This window comes from Telmatherina bonti (assembly GCF_933228915.1).
Source record: "Telmatherina bonti genome assembly, chromosome: 3".
Lineage (NCBI taxonomy): Eukaryota > Metazoa > Chordata > Actinopteri > Atheriniformes > Telmatherinidae > Telmatherina > Telmatherina bonti.
In genome coordinates this window covers 16,353,120-16,375,020 of record NC_136621.1, presented here as the reverse complement: position 1 = coordinate 16,375,020, position 21,901 = coordinate 16,353,120, and the positions used below count along the sequence as shown (strand labels likewise).

The 21,901-nt window shown below is 38.9% G+C and overlaps 2 protein-coding genes across 2 annotated transcripts; one reads left to right on the top strand and one right to left on the bottom strand.

The window, feature by feature from the left end:
- Positions 1–4,562: 4,562 nt before the first annotated feature.
- On the bottom strand, positions 4,563–6,831 carry LOC306774975 (high mobility group protein B2-like). Its single transcript, XM_079265176.1, has 5 exons — positions 6,774–6,831; positions 5,840–5,995; positions 5,566–5,714; positions 5,292–5,466; positions 4,563–5,220 (listed from the first exon to the last, which is right to left on the bottom strand). Exons 2-5 carry the CDS (start codon positions 5,984–5,986, stop codon positions 5,050–5,052), a joined length of 642 nt encoding a protein of 213 aa, XP_079121302.1. The 5' UTR covers positions 5,987–5,995; positions 6,774–6,831; the 3' UTR covers positions 4,563–5,049.
- A 5,121-nt stretch (positions 6,832–11,952) lies between these two features.
- Positions 11,953–19,553, top strand: pmm2 (phosphomannomutase 2). Its single transcript, XM_079265053.1, has 8 exons — positions 11,953–12,181; positions 14,131–14,242; positions 14,467–14,543; positions 14,654–14,745; positions 14,862–14,961; positions 16,061–16,136; positions 16,380–16,495; positions 18,624–19,553. Exons 1-8 carry the CDS (start codon positions 12,107–12,109, stop codon positions 18,726–18,728), a joined length of 753 nt encoding a protein of 250 aa, XP_079121179.1. The 5' UTR covers positions 11,953–12,106; the 3' UTR covers positions 18,729–19,553.
- Positions 19,554–21,901: the final 2,348 nt, after the last annotated feature.

The following is a 21,901-nucleotide window of genomic DNA, read 5'->3' as shown; positions in this document are numbered from 1 at the left end:
GGAACACTTGGAAAACATGCAGGACACTGGTCCTCGAGGACCAGTGTTGGGGATTGCTGGCTTAAGGGAACTGAATCTATGAAATAAAGTCAGATCTTCCGTGGCTAATGGAGAAAATCCCTACATTTCCTAACAAAACAGTTCAACAATGTATCACACTTACAGTGTTTACTTTGTGTGTGTAGTGTTGTTTATATGCTACTTCCTTTAAAATTGGGGGCCAAATGAAGAGAGAAATTCAAATGAAGTTAAATGTTAAGAAAAACAATGCAGTGGGGATGGGATGAACAAATTTAAACTCAATTTTAAAAAAACTATTTATAGAAACATGTACTATATCATAAAAAACAATCAGAAAATGGTGGTGAGAATTGTGATTGGCTGGTAACTTTGCATATTTACTGTCTAGTTCAGCTGGAATTTTAAAAAAAGTTTAGACTTTGGGATCATGATCAATAAAACTGTGGTACATTTCTTCATAAATATGAGGTCTATTTAAGATCGAGCTGAAAACCCTCCTTTTTCATGATTCTTATATTTAGGATGTGAGCATCTCCTAAGTTGGAGTCTGCATGTATGGGACCCAACTATCCAGGTTATGCTCATTACTCTTATAGTTATGGGTAGTCTAGCCAACCATTACTTATGGTTACTTATGGAATGGGATGTTACCAGATGCACTGAGAAGTACCTCGCTCTGTTTCTCGAATATATTAATGTATAAATATATGCCAATATTGCCGTCTGTAACTTATTTCTCCTTTTTTCCGCAGGTCTTCCTGATTAAGTGCAGTTGTACATGTTGATCTGTCTTTCCTGTTGTCTCCACCCCAACCAGTCGAGGGAAACGGCTGCCCTCCCTGAGCCGGGTTCTGCCAGAGGTTTTCTTACTGTTAAAGGAGAGTTTTTTCCTTCCCACTGTCGCCATGTGCATGCTCAGGATGGGGGATTGGATCAAAGTCATGACTTGATGCAATCAGTTAGTTTCTATTATAGGATATGTATGAATTGGCTTGAAATGATTTGTATGTTGATTCGTGTATGTAAAGTGCCCTGTGACAACATTGTTGTGAAGTGGTGCTATACAAATAAAGTTGAATTGAATTGAATTATTGTTGATCATTTTGGACTATTATGGATAATTGCTCTGAGGATAGCCTCTTTAACTTGTGAAGTGCAATAAAAATGTCCATAGGTCACAATGGGAGTCAGGCATCTCTCCATTAGAGTTGGGCAAACTACGCCCCCCCAAACTGCATCTTGCTTTGGGTGCCCAAATTAACAGCCAAGGTCTTCCATCCCTAAAAGCGGGGATTGGGAAGTGGACTGGTCTGCCTGCAGTCCTGATCTGAGACAACCAGGACTATGTATGGAGACTTGAGGAAGGGGACAAAATGAACCTGAAACTGTTCATTGCTTAGTTTCCTCAGTCAGAATGCTTTGAAGTTGGGAGGACTGGAAACGAAGCGAAGTGGGAAGATTTATGGAATCAATTTTTAATGGGATGTATTGCAGGTCTAAGATGTAAAACTCCACGTTGGATTCATTCTTTTCTGGTTTTAAGTTGTAGGTCTTTGTCACTGCCGGGGAACCAAGTGTCATCATTGGTGGTTCTGGTCCATCAGGCGAGCCACCAGAACCACAATGAGTCTGGGAGGAAAGAAAAATAAAACACAAATAACCAACAAAACTCTCCTTCGTTGAAGGTTCTATCCTTTCCTGATGTGTCTCAATATGTCTGCCGCGACAAATCTTCACAGAAATAAAATGTGTTCACACCACACTGACCGACACGCAGTGACACGGCACCACCAGGCCCGGTTCTGGCTGGAAATGACCCGCTGTTGGTCAGTCAGAGACATCAGCCTACATGTGATGCGCGTGTCGGCGGCACGCTCTGCTGTCAGGAACAAAGATTTCCACATGCAGATCAGCACCGGATCCGGGACATTCACGGTCCAAATACAGTAACAGGAAGACACAACCACACGCGCGCGCGCGTGCTCGCGTACATCTCAGGAACATGTATACCATCAACAGGTTTCAGCAGCACAAACTAATCCAACAGAAACGGTAGGGATGCACCTGCGTGATGCTGACGTGCTCAAGCGCGGCGCCAGATCGCTGCGCGCGGACACACCTGCGGTCAGTTTCTATTTCCACGGTGTTAATGGTAATGTGCAGCCAAATGGGTCTCCATTTTTTTCTTTTTATAGCTGTCTTACCGTGAGTCGCGTGCAGGCTCGTGCGCAGCGGACAGCTCCCAGGTGCTGAAATTTTGTCCTGCTGCTCACCGACGTCCGCGCGGGGCGGGACTAGAAAGGCAGCGGTGATTGGGCTACAAGGCTGACGTGTTTTCTTCAGCAATTGGCTGATTGCAGTGTCAGTCAAAGATGAACGGTTCCGCTCAGAATGTAGTCTAAAGTAGAATAAAATAAAATAAAATAAAATAAAATAAACGATGTTTTAACTTCAGAACTTTTTCTCTGGCCCAAAAGAAGAAACATTTTTTAAAAGGATATTGCTAATAATATTACGACAAAACCACTGTTTATGGTTTTAATAGTTGTTGTTTTGAAACAAAGTATGTTTAGACATCCACCTCTTAAGCTCTAAAGCACTTACCCACAGAATTTTATTTTTACATTTCTGGTGAAGCTCTATCTGTAAGTTATAGTAGTAATGCCTTTAGATGTCCTTTTTTGTATCCTTTACTTGGACTCATCAGTAAAGGACTTAAAGGTCACAAATATTCAAATTGAGGAAAAGTTTGTAATAATCTTTTTTTTTTAAACTTCACATTAAACATCAGTTTATAATAATTCCACAAATGTGAAGTAAAATAAATCCATTATGTCGAACAACAGATGAGATAACAGACAGTACATAACTCATGTGTGTTGTGTACTGAGAAAAAAATGCAAATGAGACATATTATTTAAATAAAAACTTACTTTATCAATTCCTGAATTGGATCTGATCCATTCACTGGTTTTCAAATGTGAAAAAACAAAAAGTAAACTTTAAAACACCAAAATGTCACTCATTAAAAAAATAAGTAGGTCCCATTATCTAGCCATATTTCTACAGACAAAGACCCTTTACATACTAACCAGTTTCAGGTTATTACTAGGTAATAAAAACAAAAAGTTAAATGGAGATCGAGGTAAAACAATAGCATGTTAGTAATTGTCAAACATTAAAAAGTGTTTTAAGATGTGAATTGAATGAGGACAGATCGGTCCAGTCTCTCCTTTATAAAGATCAGAAATAAAAGCATATTTTACACCAGTTCTCTTTGTTTATCTCCTGTGTACTTCCAAATAGCTTTTAAAGTTATTTGTCTTTAGAGCTTTTAAATGTTATAATTTAAAGTATTTATTTAGGTTTTTTGTTTTTGAGACTGTAGAGCCCTCAGCAGGTAATCTTTAATTGGCTGGGAATGAGGTCAATACGGAAGCATAACTTATTTTACTGCTCTATCATGGAAGGCCTTCATGGGGAGCACTGTGGTTGTATTTATCATTGCTTTTATCAATTTACGGTCCAGATGCATCATCCGGGTCATAATTCAGGTCTTTGCTTGATTAGCTCCTGTTTTTGCCATCTTCTACAACTGGATCTGTTGGAAAGGTGGACAAATATGGATGGAGGACAAGCCCTGTCCTTTAAACTCAGTGTAGATGAGCAAGAGGATGGCGGCCAAGCTGATATCCATCACAAGCCTCTGCTGTAAGACTAAGAATGAGCAGTCAAATAGCACACTCATCCAACTATGACATTTAACTTTCCACTTGCACAGATAATGGATCTTTCATCTCACATTGTGTACATAATTCCTTGATTATTGCTCCATCTTAGTTGCACTTCCTACCAGCTTCTATGCACCATTCTGGAGCCGTCAAGACATTTGACCCTCTGTCAAACTGACATTACTTTAAGGTCCTCCTCTTCAGTTTTAGGATTATCATGTCCACTCTTCTTTGGTTCTTCACTTGTCCAGATACAGCATGCTGATTTGCAAGGTTTCCAGCCAACAGATGTTTGGGAATCATCTTGTTACTAATACATCAATTCAAACTGTCCTAATGTTTCAGATGAAGCTAAATAAAAAGTTAACCATTGAAAGCCTAAAGACCCAGTTTAAACAGCTTCTTTGCAAAGTTATGGACAGAGCTCTGGTTCGGCACCATGTCAGGTGCCCACTTCCTTTACTTCCAGTGTTAAACTGATGTCAAGCTTTCAGCTTTGTTTTTTTAGTACCAGATATGTGTGATTCGAGGATCATGTTTGACATTACATGTTAATTTATAATTCAGTTTGAATAAATACAACTAGAAACTAGTTGTGATCTGCATGCAAACATTAAATGACTTGACAAACCAATCTTGAAATTCAGGACTGTTGCACACCAAGCCTTTCGTCAGGATATTGCTGCAGGGCAGGTTTGTGTTTCAACATGTTAAAAAATGTTTCACTTTAAAAAGGTCGATTTAACATTTTAACTTGAGAGCCTGTGTAGTTTAAACATACCCATTGACAGCTAGAGTATACTCACAAGTCAGCACATAAAATACAAAACTTTATTTAAAAAAAAAAAAAAAAAATCATTCTACAAGTTCAAGTTCCACATTAAAAATGGCTGCCAACATTTTAATCAAACTACAGATAATTCTGGTAGTAAAATGACAGTGAAGAAACAGCACCACTACAACAGAAACAGAAGCAGTGCTTTCGGAAACTAAGGGGAAAAAAAAGAAGAAAAAAAATCATGACTTACTCCTGCCATCTTCACAGGAGCTTCAGTCCATTTCATCGACCCTTAAATAGCAACGGATCTAAAGTAACAAATCCAGGTTCAAACACGCGTCAGAAGCAAACTAAGTGAATATAAAACTAAATCCCTGAACTGAGGGGAGGTGGGTGGGGAGATGTCTGGCAGACCAATAGGGACAGCAGACTTTAGAGTTGCAATCATCCACTCAAAATAAACAGTAATTAAGCCGAACATTGTATCGCAAACTTCACATCCTTTAACATAGAAACTGCTTAGTCATCATCCTCATCCTCTTCGTCTTCATCCTCCTCATCGTCCTCTTCCTCGTCGTCGTCGTCATCGTCAACTGGCTCTGCCTTCTTTGCAGAGGGCCGGCCAGGACCACTCTTCTTCCCGGCATCGCTCTTTCCTGAACCTCCCTTGGCTTTGTAGGCTGCAACATCCTGAAGAAGTAAAACAAACTGAAAACTTTGCTCATCATCGACATCACCAGCTCAGAGCAATGAGAACGTACCTTCTCGTATTTCTCCTTAAGTTTGGCAGCCTTGGCCTCGTATGGAGCCTTGTCTTTGGAGCTCTGTGTGGCCCACAGCTCGCCGAGCTTCTTGGCAATGTCGCCAATGGAGATGCCAGGGTTCTCCTCCTTGATGCGGGGACGGTGGTCTGAGCAGAAGACAAAGAAAGCAGATCTGGAGAGGGGAAAAAAAAAAAAAAAAAAAAGATTAAAATCCAGAAGAGCACACAAAAACCCCAACAGTACTATTTATTTTTCTCCTTCCCAAACTTACGGTGGCCTTTTTGGGGCATTGGGGTCCTTCTTCTTCTTGCCCTTCTTGGCGCCTTTAGGTGGAACATATGACTTCATCTCCCTGTCATACCGGACCTTATCATTCTTTGCCATCTCATCAAACTTCACTTTCTCCTTAGCTGACATAGTCTTTGTGGAGGAAATACACAGAAAAAATTATGATATCAATTCAAATCCAATAATAATTCAAACTTTTTTTTTTTAATTGGCAAATATCACAGAAAAACAGTGACTTAATGTGCATTTGTACTCACCTTCCATCTCTCAGAGCATTTCTTGGAGAACTCTGCAAAGTTGACACTGGTGCCCGGGTGTTTCTTCTTGTGCTCCTCGCGGCACGTCGCCACAAAGAAGGCGTAAGCGGAGGTCTTCCCTCTGGGCTTGTTGGGGTCTTTCGTCATGGCTACTAACTAAAGAAACAAGGACATGTTTTAAGTTCATAATTTAACTCGACCAACTTAAAATTACAACAAGTTGCCCCCCAAAAAATTAAATTTAAAAATATGAATAAAAGTACGAATTCCAACTAATATTCGCCGTCGTGTTGCGTTTGAGTGGCACAAACAGGGCAAGTAGACGCCCCGGGGTGTTTTCAGACTCTAATCGGATTTCTGCCTCTCTGGGACAAAAAGACGCGACTCCATTTTGTATCTTCCCGCCTAAACAAACTGCGCCCAAAACTTCCCTAAAAAAGTAGCCTGAAACAAAACGCTGATGTTTTCCCACACAACCGCGGACCCTGTCCCGATCTCGGCTCCACCGCAGCCAGAACTGAGCGTGGGTCGGTACGAAACCCCGACTTCATTCAAACTTTCGAGCAGAGCTTCCGCTCCGTAGCCGCTAAGCTACCAGACCAAATGGCGTTTCAGCTGCATGTTGCGCACTCACTCACCACACACAGGCCACAAAGCCCAGTTAACCGCGACAAAATAATCCAGACATGCATTATTTAATACTTCCATTTAGATTCAGACACTTTCCTTCACGGGGTTTATTTCGTTAACACTGTGATTTAATACGAGCGCTAAAAACATTTAAAAGTTTCCAATGGCGATATAGCTTGTAAAATAACGAACACTTACATACTGGTACGCAGTAAAAAACCTTTAACGCAGTGAACATGAACAGTTTTAAGTGGAGAAATAAAAGAAAATATCCAGTTTTAAAGAGGAATCATCGACTGCTTACCTGATCTCTGCGAGACAAGCTGTGACTAGTGAATGAGGAAGGACGCGCAACTGTTTTGTCAGCGTCTGCGAGGCTGAACTAACTTGATTCGCAACTCCTCCTCGCCTTTAGCCGATTGGTTGAAATCAAGCATTTAAATTTAAACACAGCGCTTGAGACGGATTCTCTAATGCGATTGGCTGGTTTTGATGAGCTCGGACCCCGGGGTTAGTGTGTCTCTAGTGCGCGCTGATTGGTTGCGCTGGACTTTTAAACCTACGGCGCGAAAAGACTCCATTGTTTGCCGCAGTCAAAATATGGTCATCTGTGGCTGTGCAGCCAGAGGTCTGATCATTTTAGCTTACCCGTTTGTATTGTAATGAAACATGAAGCGACATAACAGTTAGACGTCTGAATTAAGAGGACAACAACTGGTCTTTAATTTAAAGCAAGTCAAAGATGAAAATACTCATTAGTTTTGACAAGCAAGGGCTGCTGCTTCATAAAAAATAAAAAAAACACTTCCGGGTGTAGCGTAAACTTCAGCACGTTCAAACCACGATCTAAGGTTTTCAAAGTTGGAAATCAAATTAAAACTTAATATAAACATATGCAACTTTTTATTTTATTAGACTATAAATCATGAAATGATTATATAACGCCATTTTTGCAAATTTATCACGCGCTTTATAAGCAATGATGGCATTAAATAGTTTGTTTTTGTCTGTTACAGGTAGACATTTTTTATCTGTTGATAGCATACGGTTTTGTGAAAGAAACATTCAGTTACTACAAAGCAAATGATACATCTTAGAAGATTTGGCTATTGTTTTGTTTCGTATGGTAATCTGAACAATGTTCTAGTTTTTGGATAAACTGTGAGAATTCAAAGACTTGGGAAGTTTTTAATAAAGGCAAACCATCACAACAAAGTAGTGATGTCCCATGTGAATATTTATGTTAAGCAGTTTGAGTGGGGGATGATCAGGTCTAAACTGATGGGATGATGGGGGAAGTACTCCACATCAAAGAAAATCTCTGCACAACTTTTCCCTCTTGTTGGAACAAATAGTTTCTTGCTAATTTAGTTGTCACTACTTAATCTAAATGCATGTCCCCATTTGTCAGCAGCACCAGAGAGGAAAAAGGACAGTCAGTGCAAATGTTCTTATTTTATGAACATATGTTGTGATCCTAAAGTGTTTAGAATGAAGCTGGTATGTAGTTTTCTGTCTGAAAACAGTGAAGAAAATACTGCACAGCAAAAGGGTTCCTCTAAATATTCAGTTGGCTTTAGATGCAAATATCTTGGACTGTTTCAAGAAGTGAAACCAGAAACAGTGATATTACTTAAACACATCCTAAAATCTCTCCAGAATACTCAGATAAAACCTCTATTAACCATCACAGACCACTAACCTGATGCTGATATGTGGAGGAATCTCAGAGCTCCTATGAGCACAAGAACTTCATTAACCAAAATAAATGTACTGGAATGCAAATATGTGCTCCAGAAACAGTAGGTCTACATAAAATTATTTTAATATAAAGCTTTTTCTTGTCATGAAGATTTTTCTGTGCCTACATACCAGCCCTCATTCATGACCCATAATGTGATAACAGGAAGCACATCATATCTTAATTTCCAGATGTATGAAGAGAAATTTAGCCCTGATATTAGCATGAGTGTCCACATTAAAAAAAAAAAAGCCTGGTCTGAATCATTGATAACAAAGAAGGGAGGTCGACCAACGAACACTCAAAAGGTGGGTGGGGTAAAGAGAAAACTTAAAGGATAACACTTCAACCTCTTTTTGTACAAACCCAAATTTGACCTACATCCAAAATCCATGCCAGTTTTCTATTCATACATAACTGCTGCATGTTCTTAAAAAAACATGGAAAAAATAATGAAATTAATGAAAAAAATACTTTATATCCTGATGGAAATGATTGTTTTATAGTTAAAAAATTTCCGTTTGAAATAATTAATGAGCAGTCCGTGTTATTTCCAATGTTGGCTGTTTACATAAATGACCTCCTGCCCTTGTTTTGTGTTAAGGCAGACCTGAAGAAGCCTCTGGCTGTGTTGTTTCTTCACTGTGTTATGTAGGGTGTGAAGAATTGCCCATCAGGTTCAGCAGTTTTTGCAGCATTCTTCTCTGGATAATCATCTCCAGAAGCTCCACATCAGTTCCCACTACAGAACCAGAACTTGTGGATCAGGTGGTTCAGATTCACTGGTTCCGGTTCTTCTGCCCAAATAGATGTTGCAAAGCAGATTGAATTGCCCACATAAAAACTATGCTTTTTTTCACTCCAGTTCCTCCTGAAGTCAACAAGTATCTCTTTGTGTGTGTAAGATGAGGTGATTGTTACTCAGCTTCTAGTTCATCACTGACACTCTTCACAACTGCAAAGTAATTACAATATTTCTGCAGATGACAGGATTCATAGTTGTTTTGGGGGTCTGAGGTGTACAGTGGGATAAGAAATTCTGAGAGTTGAATCCCTTTTAGTGCTCCTGTCAAGTTGACTACCTTTTCCCAGGGGCAGAGGGGTGGCCAAGCGGGCAAGGGGCACTTATTAAATCTGATTTGACCCACCAGGTGCAACCTCCGGTGATTGACAGTTTGGTAGAGAAACAGGACGGAAACATATTTTCAGAGCTAAATGGATTGTCAGTATCACTTTACCAGTTTGAAGTATATTTTAAAGTAGTTTCCCAACTCGTCATCCTTTAAAAATATCAACAAGTGGCTACACATTTCTAGAAGAGATTTTGATCCTGTACAACTTAATGTTCGCGTGAAGCTACGTACCAGTGCTACTCTAGTTATATGCTCAGACTAGATCAATTTTGAGATAATGTGTGGAAACCGTCTCCAGTTTAGCCTTTGTTGTATTCTGGCCTCTTGTTAACATGATAACACAGTTTACGGTGGACAAAACTGCAAATGTTTGACAAAAGCCTCCAGAGTGAAATTTTCATACAACAGAAGGTGAATCTTGTCAGGATAAACTGGAACTGGAATCTTTTGATGAAGATGACATCTTTCACATTATCTTGCACTTGTGTATTCAGAGCTTTCAAAGCAATAATTTCCATGGCCAGATAATGAGCAGTTGGCATGCAAGATGCAACACTTCTAGTGTTGTGTGTGTGTGTTGTGCTTTCTGGTCTTGTGAGAATCCATCGTACACCTAGGTATGTCACTGCAATGTTTCACTGCCCATACAGAAATGGCATGGACAAACTGCTTCCGGTCCACTGTGCTGCACGGAGGTAGTTCTAATTCTGCTGCCGTATGAATGCACTTTTGATTCAAATAAGAAAAAGGAAAAAGTTTATTTTGTTTGGAAACATTTTACTGGAAACACAGCCTTAGTCTTCAGTGAGTGTATTTAAGAACTACACATCAGCTTAGTTAGTCAAGATATTCACACTGGACCTTAAACACACAACAAAGATACTGAAAAACTACCTCTGTATCTACGTTAGCTGGTGCTGACTAGACGAGTGCTGCATGATCCAGTTTAATTTAAACAGGAGGCTAGCAAGGTTTCTAGTTGATTTTAATATATCTACAGCATGAAAATAAGAATAAATATATTATATAACCAGTACAACTTTGGAGAAGAAGATACGAGAATTGAGAGAAAGGGAGATATTTCTAACTTTTTAGTAAAGGAGGGCAAACATCAGGCAGAGACAGAATCATGCCTCAGTATCAGCATCCCCACAGTTTCCAATGTGGAGTTATTCATGCAAGGCTCCAGCTTACCAGCCCCACCAGACAGTATAACAAAACTGATCCCCCCTACAACCACATTAAGCTCCACATCCTGCACACCAAAACAACCACCTTACCGTCTTATGGACCATTATTTTACAGGTATTTCCATTTGGTGATCCAGATTATTGATATCAAGATGTTCAGTTGTTGATGTCTCTGTAATGTGACGGAAGTCATCATAGTAGTGTGAAAGAGAAAAACTCAATAATTACCTTTATTCCTATACCCCCCTCCACCCCCCCACACACACCCCACCCCCTTATAAAGCCTTGCACGTGTAAAAGTCTGCAACTGCATCTGACAAATAACTAACAGCCTCACAAACTGGGTTCTGTTTGGTGGATAGTTATAAATATATGGGGTTGTGAAGGCATCTACTTTGAATATTCTACACCAGGGGTGTCCAAAGTTGGTACTGCTTTGGGCTGCTGTCCTACAGGTTTTCTATGTATAGGTGTGTTGAAACAGGGGTACATGGAAAACCTGCAGGATTGTGGCCCTTGAGGATTGGAGCTGGACACCCCTCTTCTAGACCTTCTCACAAAACAGAACAGCAGAACTGTGTTAAAAGCTCTCTAGAAATCAAAGAACATGATCCTCAAAGTGTTGTCTGAGTGGTCCAGGTTAATTCTTTTGAGTTCCTCTGACCTCCTTAAATGGAAAAGAAAGACTATTAATTCCAGGGAGAATCATATAATAGACAAATGTGGGCCAAATGTGGGCTAAATTTGGCACTTGTGACTAATTTATGGCACAGCGTTGCATGGGTCATATGTGGCCAAAATATGAGAATCCAGCCTTGATTTAGGTCATAGTGAGTGGTTCAAGGGCAGGGCAAGACTGAAAGCAAATGTGTGAAGGGTATAAGGCTGAGTTTGACAGAAAACTCACAAACCAAATGTAGGCCGAAAAATTCTCCAGAATTTTGCCACAAACTTTGTTTACTAACTATTAAACAGCATTTTGCCACAAACTTTGTTTACTAACAGCCTAGTTGTCAACCACACTTCGGAAATAATGGCTAGTGTGCACTAACCATGCTTTAAGGGGAGAGTTTTTGAAACCAAGATACCTTCTGAACTGGAGGAAATGGATGACTGATAAAGGGGGGAAACTGGGAGACAGTGGAATTAGATTATCTGTAAACCAATCTGCTAGAAATTCTTACCTAATTGTGGGTTATAGATAAACTGTAGGCCGCTCAGAGAGCAGTCTCATGACCCTCTTACATAGTCTCCATCTGTAAACAGCTTTAAATAGAGTCCCAAAGTTCCACTCACTCTCATGTGACACCGCTTTGCACGCGGAGAGGGATCGGTTTAATGTGACTCCGCTCTCCGGTCCAGCAGGTGGCGCCACGCGCCTTGTTTCTGTGGTTCAGTAGAGACAGAAAGAAGCTGCTCTCTCCGACTGGACTTGTAGTCCTGAGCAGCTCTGCCGCTGGACAGGACCCACAAGCGAGCCGGGAGACGCGACAGCTACACGCTAACCCCAGAACAGAGGAGTGTAAACACAACCAGGAAAAGTTTTTCCTCCTTTTGACAGCCGAAAAACAAGATGAGTGAAGCTTCTGTGGACACGAGAACGCTCTGCCTCTTTGATGTCGATGGCACGCTGACAGCCGCGAGACAGGTAATGATTGTGTGCTTGAGTGTGTAAAATTAATCCCAAGACTAAACTTCATTCATACAAACATATGATTGTACTTGCTGATGGAGATATGAAGCAACTTCCGACTCCACGTAGATTCCGAAGAAATAAAATGCTCCATAGAAACAAAAGAAGATTGGTTCCGTTTAACAAAAACCATTGCTGTCAGACTGTCATTGGTTTAATAATTACTGATACAATTATGATAACTGATAGACTATTTATCATTCTGCAGTAGGTACTTATTTTGTTAGCTAATTTAGAACAGAAAAATATGTTGTTGTTTTTTTTTCTTTGAAGATTTTATTGTGACAATACATATATACATATAAAGAATGCAAAGTAAATAACAAATTCACATTCAATAAAAATTATGGTATCAAATCTTTGTAAATCACACCTCTTCTTAAGTGTCTTTTGAGATATTTTCTTCGGAATCCATGAAAATAATTTATGTGGAAACAAACAAGTCCATTCACAATTGAACCTTTTCACAAAATACAATTCTGTGTGAACATATCTTAGAGAAGATCTAGATAACAAGTTTTTTTCTTTTAAACAAATGCCTTGTTTAAAAGGCATTTGTTTAAATGCCTTTTAAACAAGGCATTTGTTTAAAAAAAAGTTTCATGTGTGAATGATAAAAAAAAAAAAGTAAAAAGAAAGATAATTAATCAAATGATAACTTTGTAAGGGGTAGGGACTTAACTTAGGTCATATTAATCAATAAGAAAATAAAGTTTGGTAGCTTGGGCATTTTTAAGCAAATTTAAGTTATATTAAAATAGACTGAGTTCATGTTTCAAGGCATTCCATGTTGGGGGAGATTTGTGAACCGGCTTTTATGTATGTAAAATTTGCAAAAAATTATCTTATTGTTAATTAGAAATTACATTTAGAAAAATACGATGTGTTCCTTCTGCTCGCGACTGGAAGTGTGTGACGGAATAAAAACGTGAACACTTGTAGTTTTTAAAGACTGACATTCTTTTAGTGGAAATGTTTAATTTCATTATTTAAAAAACTCTTTCATTAAATTGCATAAATTGAGCTTGGTTTCATAATTTAAATGTAAAATTTTAGTTTGCAGACATCAAACAGCCGACTCAGACTATGGTGATGCTCGCGATGTTTCCGTTGAAATCTGCTAGCATCCTGCTAACTAGCTGCCGCCTGTAAAACCTGTCCGACTGGAAAAACACGTCATCCACCCATAAATCCGTTTTCCATACATACTTTATCCACTGTGACAAAGAAACTCCACCGTCTTTTGTTTCGAGAGGTTTTGCATATTTAGATATCATTTAAATAAATATTAAAAATATGTTGTTGTTGTTGTTGTTGTTGATAATAATAATAATAATAATAATAATAATGAAAATGAAAATGACTTTTTGTTATCAAATTACCTCGTCCTTTAAAAAGTTTTGTTACCTTAGATAAATACTAACCTAATTAAACATGATGGGAACAAACTGGTGGACTGAGGAAGACTCATAACAACTTGACTGAAACTTAAAAATGTCCAGCGAAGAAATGAATAAATGGAGAAAAACAGGAGTTGATGTTTCCATCCTGGAGAGCCAAGCAACCCACCACAAATAGCTCAACGGACTGAAGAGAAGCAGTCATGGACTATGGATGATTGCATCGCCAATGACTGTGTGCCATCTGGGACATTTGTGTCCTGCCATTGTTTGCACAGTGATTGTCCAAGGACATGAGGACACTGTGACCGATGGAGGTCCAATAACAGTGTGTTGTTGTGCAACAGACATCATGTGTAACTTAACGTGTAGTCACTGCAGAGCAACTGGTTTTATCACGTACAGTTTTTCTGTTTTCATGTCCATTGTTTGACGTTTCAGTACCTGTGAAGCGCTTGGTGATATCTGTAAATAAACTAGAATTAATGTTGTGTGTGTTTTCAGTGTGTGACTCCAGACATGGCAGAGTTCCTGGACAAGTTGCGGACTCGCGTTCGAGTCGGAGTTGTTGGTGGTTCAGACCTCAGCAAGATCAAGGAGCAGCTGGGAGACGACGGTGAGCCAGTGGAGCCGTAACTGTGGTGGAAAATACTCTGGTCTTGAGAAGTTGTAATACATCTAAGAGTCAACTGTCTTCTTACAATGAACATTTTATTATAAAGTAATACAAGCACACGCTGGAGCTTGGAGAGAGAACTCTCTCTCCAGATGCTGAAGTAACACCCAACACACGTGTGTGATATTTGTGAGTGTCTTAGTGAGCTGCTGGTTTGTCTGCAGTGATCCAGAAAGTGGACTACGTGTTCGCTGAGAACGGACTGGTGGCCTATAAGAATGGACAACTACACTCTATTCAGGTGTGTCCAGACTTTTCTTCACCTATCAGACTATTTCCCCACCTTATCTGCGGTCTCTAGCTCATGTAAAAGGCCACAGGAAGTTGACATTGTCTGCTTGCTGGTATCAGTCCATCCAGGCTCACATGGGAGAAGAGCTGCTGCAGGATTTCATCAACTTTTGTCTTAACTACATGGCCAAGATCAAACTCCCCAAGAAGAGGTGTGTCATTGACGTGGAGGTGTAGAGGTGTGCTGGGATGCTGAAAACAGAGTTAAATAGAAATTACTGGTAACTTGGTTTATCTGGAGACCAAATAACAACGTGTCATTTCTCAGGGGGACGTTTGTTGAATTTCGTAACGGTATGTTGAACATCTCCCCTATTGGACGCAGCTGCACACAAGAAGAAAGAAAGGAGTTCTACGAGCTGGATCAGGTGAGTCCCACACGACAAAAACCCCACAACCTCGCATTCGTCAGATGTGTAGCCGCAGATAAATAAAACCCAAAGTTAAATATTAGTGAAATAAAATGGTGAGAACCAGTCATTAAGACTTTGTTTATGCAGCACAAAATATTATTATATTACCTATATTATTATATAGGTATTTTTAATCACAGAAATCATCTGATTTTGGAGCTCAGTAGAAAACTGAGCTGAGGATGTTCAGTCAGTCAGGAAAAACTAAAAATGAGATCAATAAAATGCAAATAAGAACGGACTAAAATAGGAAAATGTGCAAAGCACACATTTCATGTGCAAGAAAGTTCATTGTTTTACATAAAACATGACAGCAGGGGCAGAGAAGGATTAAAAATCACACAAAATAAAATTAGGTTAAATGCAAGTTTTTGTATGGTTTATTTATACATAAATAAATTTGCTTATTATAATAAAACATATAAAGTGAAATAGAAACAGAGCAAAACTAAAATAGTGAATGTTTAAACTCCACTGGAAGGTAAAATAAATCAATCTTGACATAAATAAATTAAAATAAATACTAGATTAAATATAGCAGATAAAATTGACAAAGCATAAAATACAACAAAAATGGAGTAAAATGCTAATCAAAATACTTTCAGGTGTAAAATGAAGTCTTCTATCTCTTAAATGAATATGTGATGAAAAGGAGGGAAGGGCAGTATTTTTACAGCCAGATTTGCATCAAATAAAAGGCGTGAAATCAGAGTAATAATTTAAAAATAGATTCTAATTTAATATTAAATAAAAATTAATAACCAAAATGGACATATAAGCTAGGTAAAGAAAAAAGCAACTATATTTGTTTTAAAGACATGAACAGTTTGTACTGTCTGCAGGGAGGTTTTCCCACAAACACGGGAAGAGAATGGTCTCTCCTCGGGAATTCAGATTTTAACTGCAGGAATTACTAAAAACTCCGGTCCTGGAAAGCAAATGGTTCTTATAGACTCATCGAGTAAAAGCCGAGCAGATAAATACTCTGGACTGAGCCTTAAAAACCAAAATCAGAATCTTGAAAATTGGACATTTCCTGTTTTTCTTCTTGCAGAAAGAAAAAATCAGAGAAAAGTTTGTTTCTGTGCTGAAGGAAGAATTCAAAGGGAAAGGCTTGTCGTTTTCAATCGGTGAGTCGCTGCATTCATGTCAATCTTTTCATTCACTGACACAGCATCTTCAAAAAGAATAAAACTTTAGTAATATCCCACACTTTATCTATAAAATCAAATGAATCCTTGGATCTTTAAGTATTTCAAAATCGTGTCTGGGAGAAGAACAAGGCTGTTTTTTAAAGTGTGTCTGGAACAAAGTGGCTCAGAAGGAACTTGAGATGATAATTGGAGTCGTCGTGTTTCTTTGTTGCTCTGCAGGAGGGCAGATCAGCTTCGACGTGTTTCCTGACGGCTGGGACAAGAGGTACTGTCTGGCCATCGTAGAGAAGGACCACTACTCCACCATCCACTTCTTTGGAGACAAAACCAAACCTGTAAGTATGCTAAACATGGATGCTAATCGCTGCGTTCAACACAAACACCAGTGACTTCCAAGTGAGCTGGAATGTCAACAGAATGAAACCAGCTGGAACCAGTCAGAAGGAAAATGTGAATATTGGGCTGCCAGACTGGATTGTGAGTAAAAGTTGGGATTCATGTAACTCTCGTAAAAAGTCAGATTTGGAGGTCACAGTGGGGCAGCGTGAACAAGTGGTGCTTTCATGCACACATTATATGTCGAACTTTTTGTTTTAAAAAAAACAATAAATGTATTTTTTTTCTTAAAAATATTAAGAGTAATTTCAGATCATTTTAAATAAAAAAAGAAAAAAAATTAAAATTTTAAAATCTTTTTATAAACTCCAGTAGTAGTAGTTAGTAGTATTACTAATAGTTGTGCGATGGACTGGAGAACCGTTCCTTTTCCTGCTCATTGGGACAGACAGACTTCTGCTTCACCCTGAATTGGATTAAATGGTGTAAAAAGTGAACAAATTAATAATCATTTATATTTTTTAAGATATTTTATTATACAATAATTTCTAAAAACAATTCTATTATATAACTGAGTGAAATATGAAGGTTCTTGTTGGTTAGTTTTCTCAGTCTGTTGTACGACGACATATCCACAAGGAAGAATATGACCATTATCCAACCAAGGGGTGTTAGAAATTCACAATTTCATTTATTTTAACATTGATCACTGCACAACTGCCAAGCTTTCCCTGGACAGACCAACCAGCCTGGAAGGCAGCACCTCCTATATATATATAGATATATATCTATATCTATATATATATATATAGATATCTATATAGATATAGATATCTATATAGATATAGATATCTATATATAGATATATATCGATAGATAGATATCTAGATATCTATCTATCTATATCTATAGATAGATAGATATCTATCTATATCTATAGATATAGATAGATATAGATATAGCCCAATAATCCAATCACCACACATGTCTGCAAAGAATCAATCAAGAAAATTAATCACAAAACATGATTTTGAAAACAGCCCACTTTCCATAATTCAGCACACAAATTCATAATAAAAGAAAAAAAAAATTCATTTTAACATATGCTATTCAGTGTACATCTTTATACCCCTAATCACTCCCCATTAATTATTCAATGAAGAACAAGACCCGCCCATTCACACTCTGCAACAGCCCTAACTGTAGGCAGGCCCTGTCAGTGAAGAAAAACTGTCTTAGGAAAGGAATGACTGACATTACTGAAAATACAAACATAAAAAGAGAATGTTTGGTAAACATAAGTATAAACAGAGGAAGCACTTCAAAACTTAAGGAAATAGTGCCTCCTAACACAGTCTGTTGCTCCACCTGAGAAAAAGCAAGTGATGCGGATCAGCTTTGTACTCTCCCACTTGTTCAGAACATTTTTCCAGTGAAAGCATTTCGTTGATCTCAGAGCTTCAGATGTTAAAAATTTTCTCACTGTGTGCAGATTTACGGCAGCGACCATTAATATTTTACATCCAACATCTTTAACCTTTCATAAAATATCAGGACTACAAATGAGGTCTAGAAAAGGGGCTCCCTGACTCTCCGGTTAAATTCAGTTTTCCCCAGCGTGAGATTCCTGGAAACCAGTCTGCTGCACGCTGAGCTGATGAAGCGGTGGAGCAGCGGGTGGCAGGACGTCCAGAGGGAGCTTTCACAAACATTTTCCTTTTTTTTTTTTTTTTTAAATTCAATCTGTTGAGGAAATGCTGGGAAGACGACAAGACAAGACAAACAATTCACACACACACACAAATTTAGGCTTAAAGAGTGAGCTATCATCACAATTTACCCCCAGTTAGTGATGGCAAGTTTATTTGTAAAGCACCTTTCATGTACAAGACAATTCAAAGTGCTTTACATGAAACATTAAAAGCATTACAGAAATAAAGCACAAAAAGCAAAATCACAATTAGAATTAAACACACTACTGTTCCTGGGAAACTGCAGACGAGATACAAGATGGTGTGTAGGGGTGTAGGGGGCTTCTGAGGACTGAAGAATCTGGTTTCCTGAGACTGATGTTGGTGTCGGAGATCCAGGACTCGACTCATCTCAGTGTTTCTTCTGGTGTTTCAGGGAGGAAACGACTACGAAATCTACAGCGACCCGCGGACCATCGGCCACGAGGTGTCGTGTCCCGAGGACACGCAGCAGCTCTGCCAGCAGCTCTTCTTCTCCTGAAGCTGCACCAGCTGCTGTCATGACGACAGTTGTCTGCTCTGAAGGAACCCAGAGCGTCATGTTGATGAAAGAGAGCGAAAAGCTGCAGACTAAAGCAGAATAACTTTTTATTCATGTGGGTTTCAGTGTCACGTTACTGATTAATGGGATCTGTTTATGTTGTGAAACGTCTCTGGTCCGTCCTCCCGTCCTCTTCTGCCTTTAAACAAGTCGGAGAACGTCTCGCATCTTCCTCCGCTAAACGACGGAGGATTTGTTTTGCCATTTGTTTTTGCTCCGACTGGTTGATGTTCAGTCTATGCAAGCGGGGACCACTAATGTATATCAAACATGTGACATGAGGAGTGTGATGGATAATGAAGAATCTCAACATGAGCTTTTTATATTTTGAGCTGGAAGCTGATGATCCTGCCTGATGAAGAAACGTATTTAGTCATGTTACAAAGCACTGGGCAAGCTGTAAACCTTTACTGTAGCAGATGTGAATTATGGGAAATAAAAGGGATGAATCAGGGATCAGTGGTGTGTTGTTTATCAAATGCTTATCGTCTCCCTCGTGGATTAATTTCACACAGCAGAGTGGGAGTGGTCCACATCTGAAAATATCTATTACTTCCAGTTTCGTTCAAAGACATCTGCTTTAAGTAACAGATGAAAATTCATTTCTTTCATTTTAATGCAGATTCATTTACCTGCTGGAGTTTTAACGATAATTGCGATGACGGCTTTATTGCTTACAATGATGGTTGTTTTGAAGACATACCTGTGATGTAGATGGATCGACGGACTGGTCCCAGTGGGAATTTGGGGACCCAGCAGCACAGCAATTAAATAGAAATAAACAGAATTTAAAAAAAAAAAGCTATGAAGTGAAGTGAGTCAGAGTAATGTTGGGTCAAGTTAAAAAGATGGAAAACAAAAAACAGAAGGTCTTCCTTTTCCATTTACAACGTCCCAGCAGAGCTTATTTAAAAACCACCCCAGAGTTGTTAATCGACCCAGAAAGGTGGAAGTTTGTTTCAAAACCAGAAAACATGACTGGTTTTCATTCGTTTGACCACATCTTTTATTTCAGCTTTACAAATTGCACTTTGGAAGCTGTTCACTGTTACTTCTTTACATCAAGAATTAAATAACGATCGTCGTCATATTGTTCCGAACTCCAGATGATTATGTCCTTACCTCTCTATAAACTTGTGTAAACTAATGTTTATTTGATGAAATCATCATTCCACTCTGTTTGGGTTTTAATCTGTGTTCTAGCTTTGTACACGTGGCCGCATGCATCAAGCTGCAGGACAAACCTGCTTGTTATCCAAAAGAACTCGCTATAGCTGATTAAGGACATATCTGGGTTTGCTTCAGCATTCATCCTTGTATTTTATTTACACCCATTTGCTTTTATTATTAAAGAACCAATAAACTGATCTTAATGTTCTGAGGTCTGATCGATCTTTTCTAACCCTCTGATGCATGAATTCCTTAGAGCCACAATTTTTCACATAAAACAATTTACATCTACAGACTTGCAGTGATCCTTTTATATTAAATATTAAATAAACTGTTTTAACTGTTCTATAAAATAATCAAATACTGTAATATTTAAACGTCTTTTCTTCCGAACAACTTATTTTCCTTTTTCTTGTTTATCACCGAGGCAAACACCGTAACTACAGTGTCTATATATGCTACATTTTATACTTTATTTTCCAGTGTGTGGTGGTGGATTAGACGACTCAGTAATGTCCCCTGAAGTAGTTCATTTATAAATCTATCATCCACATGCATGCACTTACTGAAAACATCCTTTCCACGCGTGTCCACTGTATTGGAGACAATGCATGAAAGGGCTGCAGAACGCGTGCGGGTGTTGGGTCGCGTACCGGCGCGTACGAGTCGGCAAGTCGCTGCTGATTGTTGGGGTTCATGTTCGCGTCTTCAGCTGAGCTGAAGAAACATGGCGGAGCAGCCTGACCTGATCCCTGAGTTTTCACCAGAAATCAGCAGTGACTGTCAACCAAGAAGAGCTCTCTTCATCACTTCCCTTTAACAGTGCATTTATTGATCATTTACATCAATGTTTACATGACATACACACCCTCACACACACACAGCTACTGTACAAACACACTACAGGCTACAGTGTACAAAGTACAAGTTAAGAGGAAGTCTGAGGGCTTCTTCTTCATCAGATTAGAGTCTTAGAGGAAGAGCAGGCTAAGCAGACTCGGTGGGGAACTTTTGTTTACATCCCAACAGGAAACAGCAGTGTGTGTTACTTTGACCGACACCAGAAAGTTCAAATCCAGGTGAAAAACCTGAATATCTCAGGTTAGTGGAGGCGATTCAGGAAGCTTCCATCATCAGCTGCAGCTGGACACACAACCAGTGTGTGTTACTTTAAATGCAAACGGAGACATGCAGCAGAAGCATGTCCTGCTGCCGCTCGTCTGCGTGGGAATGTTAGAAATGCTACACGTGTATGGAGAGAAAACCTACTTCTTTGTTACTTTTGCTGCACCTGTTCCTGGAAAGGTTTTGTTGTCTTTATGTGCTCCACAAAAGCTTTTACTTCCAAACATTAGATTTGTCAGGTTAAAATAAAAAAAAAAAAAAATTTGAGTGTAAAATACTGTTTGTGCGTTTATCACTTGTAGATATTTTTTGTGCATTTCAACACACATTTGCAAGAACCCAAAGTTACGCACAAACTGGTTTCCATGGTTTAGTGAAAATGATCTTCTACACACAATGATGTGGAGTTGATTTTCTGTCCATACAGATGCTGCTGCACTCCCGTTACAGTCTCATCTCAAGGATTCACGCACTTTGTAACGAGGAAACTAATCTGGTCCTTACAAACATTAAAATGCACACACATAAAAACAAAGTATAAAAAAAAGATCAAACTTAAATCCAGTCTTTGTTGTAAAAATTCACATTTACTTTGTGTTGATTTTCTTCCTCAGACTTAAAAATCGGTCCCACTGTTTCCAGTTTCATCGGGTTCCTCCAGATATTAAGCTGCTCTTGTTTTTTTTCAGTAAAAGACGAGTTTTTTTTGGTTGAGAGACACCAGTTCAAGATGGTCAACGATCCTGACGTGCTTGCATTTAGCGTGGAACGTGTTCCTTCACTGAGTCTTCGTGTCTCTTCAGGACTGAGTCAGAAAT

Excerpts from the sequence above, each read along its gene's own strand:
- LOC306774975 (XM_079265176.1), bottom strand. The coding sequence starts at position 5,986 with ATGACGAAAGACCCCAACAAGCCCAGAGGGAAGACCTCCGCTTACGCC. Across the intron at positions 5,715-5,839 it reads AATGCTCTGAGAGATGGAAG|ACTATGTCAGCTAAGGAGAA; the intron begins GTGAGTACAAAT and ends TCCTCCACAAAG. Across the intron at positions 5,467-5,565 it reads AATGCCCCAAAAAGGCCACC|ATCTGCTTTCTTTGTCTTCT; the intron begins GTAAGTTTGGGA and ends TCCCCTCTCCAG.
- pmm2 (XM_079265053.1), top strand. The coding sequence starts at position 12,107 with ATGAGTGAAGCTTCTGTGGACACGAGAACGCTCTGCCTCTTTGATGTC. Across the intron at positions 14,544-14,653 it reads GACAACTACACTCTATTCAG|TCCATCCAGGCTCACATGGG; the intron begins GTGTGTCCAGAC and ends TGCTGGTATCAG. Across the intron at positions 16,137-16,379 it reads AGGCTTGTCGTTTTCAATCG|GAGGGCAGATCAGCTTCGAC; the intron begins GTGAGTCGCTGC and ends GTTGCTCTGCAG.